Below are 20,093 nucleotides of genomic sequence, written 5' to 3' on the forward strand. Positions count from 1 at the left end.
GAAACGTTGACTTGGGAGAGTCTTTTCGGAGACTCAGATGCATCTCATTAAGAATCCAGCTCGTAAGTCCACCTTAAATAAATAAATAGGAACAATAACCTGTCTAAATAGACAATCTGGTAGATGAATTTTATAGTCTAGTGTGATAGCCTGCTATTAGATACCTGAAGGCTTGATAATTTCCATGTTTAGGCTAGAGAACATGGTTTTCGGATTATCTAGCCCTTGGTCTATGTATGGCAGTAATGATAACACACTGTAAGGCTAACAACCTCTTTGTGGTGAAATTCACATAAAACACAGACAAAAACTATTCATTCCGATATTTAAAGTTCTTTTATTGTCAAGCATTTCTGAATATCTCATTTCATCTCATCTTATCTTATCTTTCTCGCACGTGTCAGGCTCAGAGATTTGTCATGATGAACAAAGTTCGTTTCACATAAATCATGTAGCGTTTTGGTGGGAAAATTAATTTTGTTTCTCTTGGATAATCTACGACCACTGGTGTTTCTGGTTGGTTTGTCTATTTTTTCAGTGGGAGGGGAGGAAATTGAGATTCTGAAATGGAACACTTTGACGCCTCCTTAGGAGATCACTAACTCATCTTCATTTGAAAAGCCCTTATAATATAAATTTCTCATTTCACAGGCGGGATTTAAATCCAGACCTTTTCAATCAAATGGCATCATCACTATTATTACTATTACTATGATAACGTAACACCTTCAAGGAGTCCAATGACTCCTTGGGCACGCTACATTCCACACCCCTAATCATCATCTATTTAATTCTCCAACTACACACAACGATACTACCGCTATCAACTCATAACGCTATCTGCAGTTTACATCCATTAAAACCCATGCTACCTCCGTATGTGATCGGCTAACTCTCCTAATAATAAAGAAAAGCCAATTAAGATTTCTCTCCTCGTGGCAAGTATCGAACTCAGTTTTTTTCCAGTCAAAGGACGCACTATCCCGTTGTGCTTCCAATTGCATTATGGAGGCAAACCAATAAGTTGAGTGCCTCCAGTTCATCTACTCCAATGCTCAGTAAGTCTCTGTCGCCTCAGTAACTGCAAAGTCTCCATCTGGATGAAGCACTCTTGCAAAATGATCTCATAGTAACTCAACTATTTCTTCTACTTTTCTCACTTTCCTATTATCAGCACAGAGTTAAGTTATCTTTCCCTAATTATACTTCCTCTTACTTATTTCTTAGCAAAAAACTCTTTAGGATTTACTTTGGTCTACTTAGCTCATTTTCTCTCATAATTTGATTTAGCCTTCATTACCATACTAGTTATCCTTCTTGCTTACACTTTGCATTACTCATGAGCATGCTGATCACTTTTTTATTTATATTCCCTCCACAATGTTTTTTTTTTGCAGCTCTTGCTTATATTTCTACTCATACCACTTAATCCCTACTCGGTTTATCCTCCTGACTCTGGATATGGATATGCATTCTGATACTGCCTTTCGCAAACAATCCCTGGCCACCTCTCATGCATACTACTCACATTCATTCCATGTAGCTCTCTTTCCATGGCGCTGCTCCAGGCAGCCACCTAAGTTTGTTATAATCTCCAGCTTTATTGTTCTACATTAACTCTTTCTTGACTGAGAATTTCATATGTTCAGCAACCTTCCAGAACAAGAATACATGGTAACGTTGCTTGATCGAAGGTAGAGTTTCGACTGCAGTTATAGATAGAACGTCTGATAGTGTTACCAGATCCAACCCTCTCAAACCTCTGGTGTCTTTCATCATGTTCTGTTTTTGTTGGCTGAAATTCTTTCTTCAGTTATCATTAAATAATACCCGTCCTCCTCCTCATCCTTCTCCTGCCCTATTCCCTCTATCTTCTCTAAAAATAAGGGTGCACTACTGAGGAACTTGAATAATCAATAAAGGAAAATGTTGTCGCTCACCAATTCTGATCCTTTTCTTTTTAACGAATTTATTCATTACTATCTGCTTCATTTCTGCAATTCGAAATCTAAATACTGGTGGGGAGGGGGAGTGGAGGAGTATGAGTCCATACACTCATACGAGCAAGAAGTGCATTCGTTCTTTGCATATTCCATGAAAAGGAAGTTGAAGAACCACTTCCAGCCTTTGATAGGTGACAATTGGATTCTAGATTGGCTAAAAAAAAGGCACTTTATTGTGCTGGCTGTTTTTAGTATTGATGGATTCCGAATGAATTCATGTGACGAATATTTAAGGAAAATAGTGATTCGATGATAATGTGTAATTAGCAATGAAAATGGTAATGTGGGTTCACTACTTACCACACGATAGTATCTAAGTTCAGTTAGTGGTCTTGGAAGTAGATAACTGTCTAGTAGTGGCATTGTTGTATATGTATAAAAATGTGGAAAAAATAAAAATAAGATGAATATATTTTATTTATTTATTCATTTATTTAAAAGTGTATGTAAAAAAAATACAAGAGAATACAAGAAAAACCGATGAATGTGAAAAGCGAAAGGGCATGTGGCTTACGAGAATTTAGGATGATGACAGGAAGTGTTTCGGTTGTCACTACAGTTGGGTTCGCTAGTGAATGGATCAATTGCTGGTATTTGTGGGGGGGGGGGGCGGATACGAGAGGCTTCGGTTTTCTCACAAAAACTTGAATACGATCTTGCATATTTTTTTAAACCGATTGAGAATTAATGCTACCGTAACTGCCATTAATATACTTTCATCTTCTAGAGGAGGGAAGAAATAATAATAATATTATTATTGAAATGAATATCAGTTGCAATAATCGTGAATTGTGGAAAAGTGATGTTAGTCTAATTAAACATGGTTGATACACATATGTAGGTTATCGTACTAAGAATGTTAAATCACTGGAGGAACTGTCTGAGTGGTTTCTTCACAACCAACAAGGGGAAAATAAACTTATTTTCCCCTTGTTGTGGAAGTGTTTTCTATCCAGGAAACTGGTTTTTTCATCCCCCAAAACAGGCAAACCGGCCAATAGAACACACGCTATTGACAGACATAATAATACTGGTCTCATAGCCTGAGTTGGTTCGAACGTAAAATCCAAATAAACCAAACCAATTTGTCCAGTGGTTTAACAGTCTTAGTACGATAAACTAGCTATGTGTATCAACCATGTTTAATTAGACTAACATCACTTTTTCACAATTCACGATTATTTGTGTCTTTAGGTGGTTAATGAATTTCATCACCGGGTGTAACATCATCGATTATTGGAGGCCTGAAGTAGCTTGGAAAAGTTTCATACTTGGTCTCAAGGACATAGTTTTTGGACTAAGTAAATATACAATAAATAAATAAAATTATATATAAAAAATTCCTTAAAAAATTTCTTATCCTACCCACCACATTGATGTACTATAAAAATCGTTGTCACAGCATAAATTTTCACAGGAATCTGCAAACTGACATTGATAAATGATAAAATCTTAATCAGGTAAGCAGGAACTGCTTTGAGATAAAATCATTGTCACTACTTACCACACGATAGTATAGTTCAGTATATAGTTCAGTTAGTGGTCCTGGAAGTAGATAACACTGTCTAATAGGGGCAACTGCTCTTACGCTTATGTTTGTATGTTTTGCATTTCTCAGAATAGTTGAATGTTTTATCAGTACTTTGCTCTAATAGAATGGCATAAGCATCCAACAGTCTAACGGTTTCTTTGTCCTTTTAAAAAAAAGAAAAATCGCGAAAGAAAAAAAAGCAGCTCTAGTTCGAAGTTTCACGGTACTAAGTATTAGGTTATAGGGATTTAATAACAAGCAAAATAGACTATGAAATAAACTATAAAAAATATTTTCTTTGCTACTTTGCTTGTTACTAAAATAAGTTTAAATGTTTTCATGACAATTAATTTGAAGTTAAAATACAAGATATCCCAGATATAAAAATATAAAAATGCATACCTGTAGAACTTATTTGTAAACTAACAAAATTGGAAGAGTTTGTTACATAATTTCTTTCTGCTGAAATTATTCGGTAATTCAACGGTACTTATTTAGTACTAAACAGAAATGACAGTCTCAAACATTCGCAGTTTTGTGAAATCATTTTATCAAATATTCAACATTACTGCTGGGAAAAACATTTGAACTCTCTTTCAAGTCGAGCTATTATTATTATTATTAGGTGAGACCTCCATTGAGTCCAAGAACTTCTCTTGGGATGGCACTTTACTCACTACAATTCCCTTTCTTAACTACTTAACCTGCCAATTGCTCACATGAACACTACCACCCGACAGACAACGCCATCTACCGTCAATCACCACCACCACCATCAATAGTATTTGTCCCTGAATTGTGTGTGTGTGTGTTCTATTCAACCGCCACTTCGTGGGTTTAGTTGCACATTTAATACGAAAAATGTAATATACTTTGTAGTTATAACAAAGATAACCATAAGACATGGTTCGAAAATTCTTCAAAAAATAAAGCTTTTGTATGCCGAGTCTGGTTAATTTTTATATATTACACAAATCTTTTCATGAGTAACGGATGCTTGGGTTAGTTGGACTCTCACACGAACACATCCGTGATGTGTTCGTGTGAGACATCCATAAACCGCATCAGATTAAAGTACGGAATATGCTTTTTTATATGTTCTCTGGAATCATCTTACATGATTTTATTCTGCTCCATAAGAAATTCCACGTGTGATTTCAATTTTCTTTCTGCATTTACATGGTAATTCCACTCACGAAAGGTAAGCACAACACATTTAGCATTGCAGCCTAATCATCGGGTATTTTATTATGATCTCATTAAATTAGTACCAAAAATCGCACATATAGTGTGTCTGAAGCCCACTCTTTCTTGTTGGTTGATGTATCTATGAAACCTCTGGGTTCATTCGAAAAATAATCTATCCAAATGTTGAAATGAAGATCGTTATCAGTCTCGATGAGCACAGAATTCAGTATACTGAAACTTCCAGACTCGGATTCAAAAATTCGTTATTGATGAAATAATTGTTTTTCTAGGTGGTCTTATGGTCTCTCCTACTTCTCTCCAGTTGGTATCTATAACGCCTTGTATAATATTTCTGTTTCATGTAGGAAAAAACCTTCAAATAATTAGATGATTTTATTTGAAAGAACCTCTTTAATGAAAACAAGATCAGTATGTCCGTTAAGAGGATAATTAACTTTTTTTAATTAGCCTGTATTTGCGAATTGCATTCGTTTGTTATTTGCAGTGAATGAGATGATAAATTAGTGAATAAATAAGTAAAATATTATTAATATTAAACATCTCATCTTCCCCTTCGTGTTAGGCTCAATGGCCTGCCACAGGCAAGTAACTTTTCTTATTATATACTTGCTTACTGTTTATAATTGGGAGATTAATCCTATCCGCTTAAAACCCTGCTACCTCCGTATGAGACGTTAAAACTTTATTTTATTTTTTTTAAATTATTTATTTATTTATTTTTGAAATTTATTTATTTATTATTTTTGAAAAAATATACACTATTATTCGACAAAGTTCTGCTTTACAGCGATTTAACAACTTCATGCCTAAAGTAATGTGATGAGTCTTAATTAATTCTTACGAATTAGTTAAGCACAACTGATATTTGCCTATTGGTCATGTTTTGAACATCTAACAAAAAAGTAATCAATATGAATTTTTGAAGAAGAAAGGTAATGTTGAAGTATTTGTATATCTTAATATTATTTTAGGAAGTTATGGAAATAGGAATTGCTGTAATGTTGTATTTCATTACCTGAACTATCAGATGTAAGAAAATAATTTAATCATATAATTTTTTTGGAAGAGTGACTTCACAGAACAATATTTCAATTGTTCATCGGGTGAAGATGAACAATTCGTGTTTCGCCTTAAATCTCATTCATATCTCGCCTTGCGAAAAACTTTATTGAAGAACTTTTTAACAATGCCGAAGTGGCCAGGAATTTTTTCCTTTGAAACCTTAATCTACTACACACACACACACAAATAAACAAATCAGAACATGCGCAATTGACAAACAAAAAATACGGTGATAGAATTAACCGTCCTATACCTACAAAATTACGTTTATGAATATCACGTGACTTGATTATGACCAATTCGTTACTTGAAGGTGAGAAAAGATTGGATGTGAATTTCTACAAGTTTTAATTCATGGGTCTTTCTTGTTTTCTTATTCAGCTGTGTTGTGGTTTTGCTTTCTGGAGAAAACTTTCATTTCTATACGATGAGCTAAACGGATTGAAGAAAAAAAAATAATAATCTGTTCATGTTTTCCATATGTTTGATTATATAAGTTAATTTAAAAAGGCATCCTCAGAAATATGTGAACTTCCACCATTATCCTCGAGCAGTGGCTCACTCAGGATTAATCTTGGGGGGACCAAGCGCCCAGGATTTAACCTTTTTTTTGGGGGGAGGCCGAGTTGAGTAGACGATTTGCGAATACACACTACGCATCGCATACGACCTTTGACTGAGCAAATGCAATGATCGCTAATTCGTAAGTAGTATAGAAATAGAAGACACGACACAACATAAATAAAAAAAATGAATTTAAATTAGGAAAAGATTTTTGAAAAAATTTCTAGTGTTTTTTCCTTTTCTTTGGGGGGTGCCCGTGCCCCTTCCCCCCCCCCCCTCTGGGAGCGCCACTGTCCCCGAGTAGTTTGTACTTTAGCAGCTGCTAAATTCTCAGAGTGTTTGGTTATATCAAAAAAGCGTCTATCATTGTTTAAAAAAAAAAGGAGTGAGATCGGGGAAGGAGTTAGGTGGTTCTTTGTGTGGGACAAAACTGGAATAAATTTGGATTAGTTTGGAGTAGAAAGAGGAAAATGGCAGAAAAGAGAAAGGAGGGATAGAAGAATGTAATTAGTATGAGCGTTTAGGATGAAAACTTTTAGTAAGAAATGAGGAGGAGGAGAAGTTGGCCGATAAAATTTCCGAAATACTTTTGAGTCTGAGACATCATCATCGGACTAGGGATACGTGAAAGGAGAACATATGCGTTAAGTTTCCCCTGAAGTTTTAAGGTGATTAGAGGAGGTTGTTAAAAACTGGAATGATGTTGTACTTCGATCTTCTGTTCAGAACAGACAGCGCAAAGATGCATTATCAGAGTTCCTTATCAGGCGATCTCATATCCTATTTTCGATAACAGCGCTGATGACATCATCTCTAATCCTATATTAAAAACAGCACTTTTTCAAGCTCTCTCTCTCTCTCTCTCTCTCTCTCTCTATCTCTCTCTCTCTCTCTCTCTCTCTCTCACACACACACACACACACACACACACACACACACACACACACACACACCTTCGAACTGCAAGAAGCACGTGACTCAATCTCTTCCTATTTCATTGATCCCTCACTCCGGTGCTACAATGAAATGAAAATAGATTTTTCAATATTCCTACTCCCCCTCCCCAGTTTCTTCTCACTTCTACTGAACATTTCAACCCAACTCAATATTAATTATCTCTTTTCTAGTCTTTCAACTCCCTCTTTTTCTTCCACAGATTTAATGTCCTTTGTATTCCTAGTATTTGTAGGGAGTTGAGACATTTGCCCATACGTTAAAAGATCTTTTAAACTGAATGTATGTTACTGCTAATGCGAAGTTTGCCACCTTGAAACTCAGAGTTTCATCGTACAAAATGAAACGGGTAAACTAGCCTAATATGCTGACATCACAGCCTTAATTGAGCTTTTGTAATTCCAATTCGACCCAATTCTAGTCAGCCCAGTATTCCGAAAAAAAAAAAAAAAAAAAAACCTACTATTCTTCTTAGCAATGCAGTAATCAGCTTATAGGTTAAATCATTCTATTTACATAGCAATTACTAACATTTATGTAGAAATTTAATTTGACTCACATATATTCTGTTGACCTTTTGTGTAGGAATTTAATTTCAGATCGATTTTAACTTTCTTATGTTTTTTTTTTTTTTTGTCAAGAATTAAAATATTTTCATAAAAAAAACTATTTACATTGTGAATATATAAAGGAAGGTTATGTTCGGAGACTATATTTGAAGTTTGTCCTTTCAACTAAACTAGAAGTTTATCGGTTTTTATTTTAGTTCTTTAGCGTGTGTGATTTCTTATCCATGTAAGCAAGCAGCTTTCGGTGGTAGTCAGAATATATGTAAGATGTCAATGTACTCCGGCGTCAAAGAGATCTTGCTTTATTTTTAAGAGATGGCATATTTTCGATGGGAGAACTCGATATAACTTAAAACAGACCAAAACCTCATATTTCTATCATACTCTTCAGCTAACTCTGACAATTTTATCTTTGTGTTCTGCTTTGAAAATGCTGAGGAAGATTTTCGACCAGGAAAGAGGATGCTTATAAAGCTTTTCACATTATAGATAGAAATATCCTAGTCCGCGTTTCCTTTTAATTATTAGGCTTAACTTAGAGGGCTGTAAATCCAGTCATAGCAATATTTAAACCAGAAATACATTGTCTTACCTTTGCCTCTGCTTTGAGTTTGTCAGTCATTAAGTAGATAAAAGTTGCCGTAGTTATCACTTCTCCCAACAGAATAAGGAGTGTTATGGTAATCCATGGAATCATTAGTGTCGTTGCCGAAGTGGGCTAAAAGAAGAACAGAAGTTTCAGTATAAGTATATGTTTATAAATGTTATAATTAGGTATTCTAAATATAAACAGATCGCAAGATTATTCCAAGTAACTCCGCAACTTTGGAGGTTTTTACTTATTCTTTGACGTGGGGTCCATAAAGTAGTTGTAGTGGGTCTCGTAGTTCTAGAAGAAAACTAAAGTTCGGTTCAGAACTGGTTTACTCCGCTCGCTGTATAAACAGAGATGAGGCATTGAATGATGTATGACGAAAATACTTTAGTTTACAGAATCAAATTGTGAAGCGTCTCTTCAACGATAGATTTCCACGCGATATGTGTCAGGAAAAGCTGTAGATTTTAAAACGCGATAAATCGATAAAAGATCTTGGGATTTGTCAGTGATAAACTCCCATCAGTTTATGCAACATGTTTGCGACTGTTGGCAAGTAAACTCATTTTCATTTTGAATCATAAATTTGCTGTGCGTTCATTTTCATGGAAACGAATGCTGTCAAAATCCCAGTCCTGTACAGATAATCTAGTAATAATTACTTAAAAATTTGTCTTTTGTTTTATACATATTTTTTAAATTAGGTACTAATAAATTATAATTAACTTTTCTTACAGAATCTTAAAGTATGTTTATATAATAAATAAATAAATTGTTTTTTTAATTAATGAATTTGAAATTATTTAAAATATAAATGAACGTTTTCTTTATTAATTTTATTTTCTGCTTTAGTGCATATAGAAGGAAATTTTCGAATTATTTTTCGTATTACGCTGTAGTTAAATTTGGGATAAGTTGTGTACTTCACCTTATTACTGATGGTTTATCCATCTCTTATCGTAATAATAATTTTAATAATGAAAACTATTATTATGATTTAATGTTAAAATGAGGATGAAATATTCGAAATATTCTAAAATGAACGAACTAAAACGCTTGGACTGACTTCTTATGAAATGTATTTTCGTTTATACCACTGTTCTTTTAGGAATGTAGAGGAAGCGTTCGCGGCACAGTCGCCTAAATAACGAAACAGTTTAAAAACTTGTAGCATAACTACTTTTTTTTTGTCATAATGTGATTAATTTTTTTCTATCAATGAAATAAAGAAAACTTACTTTATTTCCTACTTTAAGGCAAACAGCTGAAAACAGCCATACGATATTTAGGCCTAAAAATGCCACTGCAATGTAGAATATTGCTAAAGGAAAAACAATGTATAATTAGACAAGTGTTAAAAAAATGAATGTTTCTATGAGATTTTTTTTTCTGCCATTTTCTATAATTTTGCATTAGTTAGATGATTATGAAATTGAAAAATACAAAATGTACAACCAAGATAAATACTTGGTTGTACTTGTAGATAAATGCTTAGAAAACTAATGAGGCATCCTAAACGAAAGGTAAATGAAGAGTGATGACCATTGTGGTGCAAAATAATTCTGACAATATTCACCAAGCCTAATTAAATTCAGTTTAAATAGTTTGTTGCTTTTTAAAAGGTAATTATCTAGTATTGATATTCGTGACCTCTCCATCTGATCGCTTGTATACATACATTTTAGAAATAATTATGTTTGCATAAAGGTAAGGTTGAGTAATTTTCTTATGAAAACCATGGCAAAAAAAAAAACAAGACTGCCTATGAATCCTCACTTTCAACAAATACTAGTCCAAGTCATGAACAGAAAGAAACAGGTACTTAATCATATTTATTAGCTTTACTCTTTTCTCCATATATTCTGATATATCTGAAGGTCGAGTAGTCATTTCCTACTCTGCGTTTAGATCACCTACAAGATTTAGCGTTTCCTTTTTCTATATATCAGCTTCTCTCTCTCTCTCTCTCTCTCTCTCTCTCTCTCTCTCTCTCTCTCTCTCTCTCTCTCTCTCTCTCCCTCCAATTTCTACCATTTCACTGCATTGCCTGCATCAATCTGCTTGAAATTACATGAACATGATATTCACATGAAAAAATTATTTTGTTCATGTGATTATATACGAAAGTAAAAGGAAACCTTTGACATTCAACCGAAACAATAACTTTGCATTTTACTCGTATATTGCAAAAACCTTCCTGAGGAAGAACTACGAGGGTAGTCTGAAAGTTTCTCGGCCTCGACCATAGATGGCAACACTATCGGCAAGAATTTTTTTTTTCTAAGTCGACACATCTATGATAAGCATCCATGTGAAATTGCAAGTCATTCTACTAAGCAGTTTGTTTTATGCAGCTGTCTGAAGTGGTGTCTGTATCCCTTGAAATGGATAAAATTGAGTATCGTGCGGTTATAAAATTCTTGGTAAAAGAAGGTTTAACGGCAAAAGAAATTCATTCAAAGTTCATAAAAATTTATGGGCACTCTTCTCCTTTGTTTTCGATAATTAAGAAATGGGCTGCCGAGTTTAAACGTGGCCATACCAGCCTTGAAGATGATCAACGTGAAGGACTTCCAGAAAGTGTAACAACACCAGAAATCATTGATCGAGTGCATGATATGGTATTGAATGACCGGCGAGTCAAAGTGCGTGAAATTGCTGAGACTATTGACATTTCAAAAGAACGTGTAGGATATATTTTCCATGAAGAATTGCAAATGAAAAAGCTCTGCGCAAGATGGGACCACTCTTGCTCACAGCACACCAAAAACGCACTCGCATGAAAATCTCTTAACAGTGCTTTTATTCTTTAACAAGAATAAAACTGATTTTTGTGCGTCGATTTATTACTATGGATGAGACTTGAATTCATCATTACACTCCAGAATCCAAACAGGAGTCAAAACAGTGGGCAGAAGCCGGTTGTTCACCGCCAAAGAAGACAAAGTTGGTTACATCAGCAGGAAGGGTCATGGCATCGGTGTTTTGGGATGCTAAAATTGTTTATTAATTATCTTGAAAAGGGTAAAACAATAACCGGGAAATATTATTCTGATCTTTTAACCGGACAAAACAAAAAAATACGTGAGAAAATTCACGGTTTGTAAAAGAAAAAGATCATCTTTCATTAGGACAATGCACCTGCCCGCAAAGGTGTTTTGGCAATGAGAAAATTAAGGGAGCTGGACTATGAATTGTTGGAACATTCACCCTATTCCACAGATTTGGCTCCCTCTGAATTCTATCTCTTCCCAAAACTAAAACTTTTCCTCGCTGGTCATCGTTTTTCTTCGAATGAAGAGGTGATTGCAACTGCAGAGTATTTTGTAAATCTTACTGAGAACCACTACAGGGACGGGATAATGGCGCTGGAACATCGCCATTACAAAATCATAAAAATAATTTTGAAATTATAAATTTTGATTGTTAGGCAGAGAACATTCCAGACCATCCTCGTATAATTGGACAATACATCACTGCTATTATAATAATGCTTAAAATAAATGAGTCATCTCATAATTTATTTCCCTTACCAGAAGATTTTGGGTCCTCGCCCTTGTATATATTTGCCAAAATTTGAGTTGTGTGATCGAAATCATCCCCACCACTGATTGCTGAGATCACTGTAGTTGTCCAAGATATTCCGTATAATCCTTCCCACTGAAAAATAAAATAAAATAAGAATAAAATATTAAATTGAAAAGTTTATTAAATTTATATTACAAATCCAAGCGTGAATATTATCGTTAGTTTGAAGAGAACACAAGAAAAAGAAACTAAAAATTAATAAAGTGAAATATAATGATGTCTTATATGATAAAGTGGTCGTTTTTTGTATGTAAATTTTGTATGTTCTGCTTAGTGGTAGGATGACCTTGTCACTGAACAGAACTACCACTGAATTAAATGATCCTTCAGGTTGCTCATTGTTTGGTAATCTGAGGGATCGCTCGAATTTATTTAAAATAATTTTTCTTATTTTCCCTGGCTTGTTAGGCTCAATACTTGTCCAAGCCAAGTAATTTGGCTTTTTTAAAACCTAATTAGTGCTCTGATAAGAGGTTTCCTATCTGAATAGTGTATTATGTCTGTAAATTGTGTGTACCTTTCTGGCAGAAAAACTGATTTCCAAGGGGGAAGTACTTGCTACCTCCTCGTGAGACTAGCTAACTCCTCTTCAAACGAAAATCCTTAAATTCTTTGCTTTCTCTACGAGATTCGAACAGAGATCTTTCAAACCAAAAGCACATCGTCGGAACCAACTGAAGCTCTTAAAAAATAATGTTGGATACTAATAATTACCAATAAGAAATAACGGTGTTAACAAGTGAATTTTGCATCTTTTTTAGTAAAACTACGTTGTCAAAAAATAAAAAAAGGATTATAGATACAACTGCACATTATGATAAAATGTAGTATTATATACATAAAGGTATAGATTAGATCAAAGGTCTAAGTACTATAAGGAGAAGCCCTCTCAATTAGGAAACGATAAGGCTAAAAGGAATCCTGAAAGCTCTCAAAGGATTCCACATATATTTTCAAGGAATCGAGTGAGAAGTTGTTGAAGATTAAAAAATAAAAAAGCTCATTCTTGTTATGAATGTGTAATGGAAACATGAAAGAATTTGATGTTCAAATATCAAACTAAAATATACTTTCCTTTCTCTCTCTTTACAGATGACGTGAAGATGTGAATAGTTAATTGTTTAAACAACCTCAATTATTTTTTCACAGAATAATCTTAAAAGACGGAATCGAATTGGGAAAGTAGAGAAAGTGTGGTTTAAAACTATATGATAAATGCAACTATATATGAGAATTGGTAAGAAAGTATCATTAGCTAGCTATAAACGGAATGGACTACTGGCTTTAGAAAGAGTTAATAAACACAGCGATCTGGGTATGTTAATTGATAGCAAATTTAAGTTCAGAATCATACATACATACATACTACTAAAGATGATCTGCAGATTGTAGGGTTAATTAAAAGAAGCTTCATCTACAGGGTGTTCGGGATAAATTTGACAGTTTCGTAAGGAAAAAGAAAATCTTCTTTGTATCTATTAAATTTAATGAATTGACAAAAAAACATTACAGGCAGAGTTAATTACAATACTATCAACAAGATTTACTCAAAATAACCACCATTAGCATCGATCACAGCTTCAATTCTGCTTCGGAACCTCGAACAAGCTGATGCTACAGTCTCCCTGGGAAGGGCCGCAAAAACTGTTTTAATTTTATCCATTAACTGGGCTTTTGTATTACTGGAAGTGCGATTGGTGTCTTTTTCAACTGCGCCGCATACAAAATAATCCATGGGGTTAAGGTCTGGGGAGTTTGGAGGCCAAACATTTGGACTGGTGAAGTCGTAGAAATTTTCAGACAACCATTTTTGACTTTTCCCAGAGGTGTGGCAAGGGGCCGAATCCTGCTGCCATACATACGGCCTACCATTGGCTACCCTTGTTATCCAGGGCTTGACTACAGTTAGCAACTCCACGAACAAAGCCCGAATTCCAATGCCAGGGTTCTTCAACACCTGTTCCTGCAGATTTGCGAGGAATTCTGCTGTACGAACGCAATCAGATCGTCTGCTAGGGATCTTTCTTCTTGCTACATCCTCGTAGTCACCATTGCAAGTCTCTAGTTCATGCCTGATTGTTTTTACTGTATTCAGGGAGCATTGGGCAGCAGTCGTAATATCCTTATTTTGATGGCGGGCACGAATCATCATGATACAAGTTATTCTCTTCCATGATTCAGGTGGGTTCCAGCTATCCATCCTTTCTGACATCTTGTATATGAATGAAGAAGGGTCCAAACTTTTAAATGAAGAGAAGTGTGTGTTAATACATGTAACTTACGGAAAAATATAATTAATTATAAATATGTCAAATTTATCCCGAACACCCTGTATAAGAGAAAGGAAGTTGCAATACCATTATTCAAGTCTATACTCAAAACTTGGCAAAGCTCTCTCAGCTTTACCAAGTTTTCTAATGAATGCCATGAAAAATGAAGGTATTCCGAGAAGACTGAAACATTTCCTCTCACTAAGGAGAGATTATGTCATGAATGTTATGAGAATCCGTTAATTGTAATCTGCTGAATTTATCTAACAGGAGAAAGAGGGAAAAAAGTATGTAATTGAAGTTTGTTCAGGACAATATATAAGATGCGGCAGAAGTTTGTCAATATGTGTTTGTTGAATGAGGCTCTTCCAAAGGATATAATAAAATGATTGTGAAAAGAAGAAAAAATATATGCAGTTCATGTTTTATTGTTAGGATTGAAAATATGTAGAACAAACTCCAGCAACGATTGTAAAAGTGATTGTAAAAGGAATTGATGTAACTTGGATAGTTGTTCTGGCTTTCAGATAAATTATTTAAAATTTAAGTACAATGATTATCTAATTTAGCACTGTGGAACAAGCCATTATTGTTGTTATGGATTTGTGTATGGATATGTCCGTTGAAATAAAATTAAAATTAAAAAGTAAAATTAAAAAACAAAACTAAAACTGCATAAAATATGTAAAAAATAGAAAAGGAGAAGTAAGTATGCTTATGAATCTAGATATACACATGGCATCCTTTATATAGATGGTGAATCGTATGTTTTTGTTTTCACCAGTATGTGTTTCACTCAGTATATAGTTTTTCAAATTATATGTTGATTTGATTGTATATTAATGTTAGACTTTTTTTTTCTGCACCATTTTGGTTGATCTCTGGCTTTGGTTATGCCAATGGTTTTTCTCCAGTACCAAAACACCTAAGTACCAGGTATATCTAGGTACTTAAGTGGTTGATACCCGAAACAGTAAACTAAGGAACCGTTTCTGAACACAACAGTATTCACGTATGTCAACTTTGTTCATACGAACAAAATCTATGGGAAGGGGTGGGGGAAATTGGATTCCAAAATTTCAGTGCAGATTACAGTATAAAAAGAAGAGTTTTTTCACTCAAAAATATTTGCAACAGAAGCAGAATCTCATACGAAGGTAACAGAATCTTTCCTCTAGAAACTTAGTTCTCCACTCCCTCGCAAAATGTACCACTGGCAACTAATAAACTTGCCATCTTGGTTGTATGCCTTGGCTTAATTGAAACCAGTCACAGTCTTCAGATGCAAGCTGATGTTTTATTTGTTAAATCATGTGAAACAAAACTGAAAGTTGGCCACATAATGTTGCGTCAAAAATAAAGGAACAGTTTTGTCAGGAAAAAAAAACTACCTTGTCGCTTTCATTAAAAGTAGGGTAGGCTTCATGATAGACATTTGATACACAAATTTCGAAATGCTTCAGCTCAAGTAACGATCTGATTACCGGAAAAGGAAATCTTTCATCATAATAATATATATTTAAACACAAAATCTGTATAATTGCATGTTTGAACTGTTAATTGATCATTGGCAGCTGAAGGTGAGTTAACCTACTTCATACGGTGGAAGAATTGTTGTTCTTTTTGAAAAAGGGAAACTTATTTCTTGTTCGAGATATTATTATATCTCGAATCAGGCAAACGTGAAAACACACACACAACAGACTTACTATACTTGCCTCCATAACCTTAAGCCGCAATTTAAAAAATAAAAACAAAAACAGCTCATCATCAATACACGATTTACCTCCCATTTTATTCTTTTTTTTTAATTTATTTTCAAATAAGAAAAGTTACCTTTGAAGAAAATGTTACAAGAGATAGATGAAATTGTAATTTCTTATCAGTTCCAATACGAGAATCATCTGAACTTATAGCAAATTAATGCTAAGCGAGAGGAAGACTTAAAAAGAGGAGAAATCTGTTAAGCTTTTTTTTTGGTTGGGGGGGTGGGGCGAAAGAGGTTTTGTCCCTTGGTGAATACCTTATGGGAAAGCCTGTTTCAAGTAAAGATAGAAAGAATGAAAGAGGGAGTAGGAGGAAATGGGCTCTGTGAATTAGCTATTGAACTATTGAATATTGACCATACGAAATGTTGGGATACGATACGGTTTTAACTGATAGGAAGAATTCAGTAGAAAAGGCAAAGAAGAAAAAGAACTTAACGTATGTGACAGAGAAAATCAGTAGATTAGCCTAATTTTGAACAGAATCGATAATTTTTAATAGGTGTTTGGTGCGCTATCCTTAATGTGATAGCAATAGAGTGAGGAATCCCCAATTTTACGAGACGGAGAAAACCTACACATGCGATGATGAGGATATTGGTTCCAGGAAAGGTTAGAGTCAAATATCAGTCCAAAAAAAAGAGAGATCCTGGTCTTAATTATCTCTGAATGCTATCAGAGATAATTATATGAGACATAATATAGGATCTTTATTTGCAAAAAAAAAAGACCTGCCTGTGGTTTGATAACACTGATTGATGATGAATAGGTTATCATCATCCCAATAATGATCAGTGTTTAGTTCACTTGTTATAAAAGAACTTGAAATTTAAAGCAATGGATGATTGTGTAAAATGTGTAAGCGGAGTGGAGGATGATATTATCACTAGCAAATACAATAAATTAGGTACGGGCCAATGAATGCATTTATGTTCAGGAGAAGCAGGGTAGTTGATATATTCCAAACGTTCCTCATTGTCTTGAGGAACGTTTGCATTAATACAGAAATGGTAAGAGAGAGAATGCCGTTCATCATTACCCACAAGATTTCAGACATGCCTCACATGTCTGGGAACAACCAGACAGAAAACTGGCTATTCATTTACAAAGATACAAAAATAAGATGCACTTCATTGAGCAATCCTTTATGCTAAATCTTATCGAATGTCGAGGAAATGTCAGTCAAGTACAACAGCAGATTTTTCCAAACCGTTCCGTTGCACGTGTCCAGAGATAGGTGATGTAGTCAAGGTGATCTGCTGTAGACCTTGAGTCGGAAATCATGCTAGTAGTCATCGATTAACTTGTGGGGTTCTAAGTGAGGGATCTGATTGTTGATAAATTGTTCCGTTATTTTAGAGGACACTCAGGTGAGAGTAGTTCGACAGATTGATGAAGAATTTTTTTATTTTTTATTTTTAATTTATTAATATTTTCTGATGGACTGAATATAGACTTGCTGAATATAGAATTTCAAAAATATTAGCAATTTCAAATAAAGTGATGTGGAGCAAATTTGAAATAGGAAAATAAACCATGAGATTTATTTATGCCTATAGCCCCATAGAAGGTTCTATTAAAAAGACGTGGAGAGCAGGTCTGCACAACATACGGCCCGCAGTGCTATTTATTTTTGCCCATCTGCCTGATCGAAATTATTTAATCATACTGTGGAATATGAAATTAGACGATTTTTTCCTAGCGTTGAATTAATTTAATTCTACGCTAGGAAAAAATCTTCTTAAAAACTTAGTAAGACTCTGCATGTTTACGTTCATGCGATTAATGTCACAATCGTGTTTCTTTCAACTCGACAATAAATTGCATTTGGAGTTATTCCCAGTGTCATATTTAATAACAAATTATTACAATCGCTTCGAGGTTTTGTTAGCGCTAGTGTCGCTGTGGGGAAATTCAAAATTACTTCTCCGTGATAACGACTTGATGTCTACGAACGAGAGCGAATCGTATTACACAAAGTTGGCCGTGCATTGACTGGCTTTGGCAGTGTAGTGGTTGGTGGTTGTAGCTGGAGCAATACATTACATAACTGTTATAATAACCTGCATTATTGTGAGTTTTTCATCATTAGTTTTTTGTAATTAATATTGTCAATCTCGACACAATGAGCTTAAGTAAAAAGCTTAAAATAGATTTAGAACATCGATTTAGAACAAGGACAAAATAGTGTGCATTGTTTGCCGGGACTCTATCGCCGTGCCGAAAGAGTACAATCTGAAACGTCATTTTGAATCGAAACATCCTAACCTTGGCAATTTGGATGCAATTGAAAAGCAAATAAAAGCAGCAAAGTTATTAAAAGTCCTTAGCGGTGAGCAATAAGCCTTTAAAAAAGTGACATCTGCAAATGAAGTTGCCACAAAGGTAAGCTTAAAAATATCACAAGAAATAGTTTGTGCTGGCAAATCATTACTGAGGGAGAGTTGATAAAAAAAAGTGTCTGATGATTGCCGTTTCCGAATTGTGTCCTGATAAGAAAAATTATTTTGAAAATATCAGTTTGTCTCGTATGACTGTTCAGCGCAGGATGGCTGATATTGCCTAGAATCTTAAAGATAACCTGCAAAAATCGGCAGTGAATTTTTCTACTATTCGCTTGCTATGGATGAACGCACTGACGTAAAAGATCCTGAACAGCTTTTAATATATGTAAAAGGTGTTAATAAGAATTTTGGGGTGACAGAGGAACTTGCTGGTTTGTGTTTCAATGAAAGGAAGAACAACAGGAAAGGAGATCGCAGAAAATGTAAAGATGTGTGTAACCGAAAAACTATCCTTAAATTCCAAGAATTTAGTAGCAGTTTGCCCTGCTGGTGCCCCATCTATGTGTGGAAAAAATGTTGCTGCTGTAACAGTTATTGAACAGTATGCAGGTAAACCATTGGCAAAATTTCGTTGCCTAATTCATCAGCAGGTGGTATGTTCAAAGGTTTTGCAGTTTGATCATGTGATTAAAAGAGTATTTGCTCTGGTCAACTATATTCGAGATCGGGGTTTGAAACACAGAATGTTTCAGGCGTTTCTAGAAGAAAAATGGCGAGTATGTGGATCTACCATACCACACTAATGTACGGTATGGTTGAACCGCGGTAAAGTTTTTGTCACTCTTTTTCACTCTAAAAAAATGAACTAGTTGAATTTTTGGAATCTCAAGAAGATATGGAAAAATTCCCAGAAATAATGGATGAAGAACGGAATCAAGATTTATTTTTCTTGTGTGATATTTTGGGTCACTTGAATGAACTTAACTTACAGCTTCAAGGAAAAAATAAGTTTGTTTTTTAGTTCATGTCTCTTAAAGGCATTCACAATGAAATTAAGTTTGTTTGAAAATCAACTTGCTAAGGGGGATAGTCACATTTCTTAACTTGTCGACAGAATATTCCATCAGAATATCATTCAATGGTGGGTGGAAAATATAAGAAGCACATATCACTTCTAAGTGAGGAGTTCAGAAAAGAATGCCATAGAGTAATGAAGACGAAGTCCGCATAAAAGTGATTGAGGATCCATTTTCTGTCGAAGCAAGAAATCTACCTGTAGAACTCCAGATGGAAGTTATTGATCTCCAGTGTTCTGAAAACTATCGGGTAAAGCATAGAGAGAGTACTTTAGAAGAGTTTTATTCTATTCTGGATCAGGATAAATTTAAAAGTTTGTTGGATATCGTCTCCCTGGTATTTTGTATGTCTGGGAGCAATATACTTGTGAACAAACATTTTCGGTCATGAACTTGAACAAAACCAAACAGCATTCATCTTTAAGTGATATCAATTTAGAGGCCATATTAAGAACGGCCACTTCAAACATGACACCAAACTTTGATAAAATAGTGCCAACAAAGAAATGCAATGTGTCACATTTTGACATTCAGAATGTCACAATATGACATTCAGTCACTGATATTTCACTGAGAATAAGTGTGATATTCTCAGTGAAATTATTACTAAACTTTGTGTTT

At 34.5% G+C, this 20,093-nt stretch overlaps 1 protein-coding gene across 1 annotated transcript in view; it reads right to left on the reverse strand.

The window, feature by feature from the left end:
- LOC150109156 (uncharacterized) overlaps positions 1-20,093 on the reverse strand; it is a 33,041-nt gene that overhangs the window by 11,563 nt on the left and 1,385 nt on the right. Inside the window, exons 2-4 of the mRNA XM_090405843.1 lie at positions 12,021-12,147; positions 9,726-9,808; positions 8,485-8,610 (exon numbers count right to left, since the gene is read on the reverse strand). Of these exons, the coding sequence (XP_090261969.1) occupies positions 8,485-8,610; positions 9,726-9,808; positions 12,021-12,147 (336 nt within the window). The remainder of the gene's footprint in view (positions 1-8,484; positions 8,611-9,725; positions 9,809-12,020; positions 12,148-20,093) is intronic.

Source organism: Typopeltis vanoorti, chromosome 2, assembly GCF_054136105.1.
Source record: "Typopeltis vanoorti isolate ZY-2024b chromosome 2, IOZ_Tvanoo_1.0, whole genome shotgun sequence".
In the NCBI taxonomy this organism is placed as follows: Eukaryota; Metazoa; Arthropoda; class Arachnida; order Uropygi; family Thelyphonidae; genus Typopeltis; species Typopeltis vanoorti.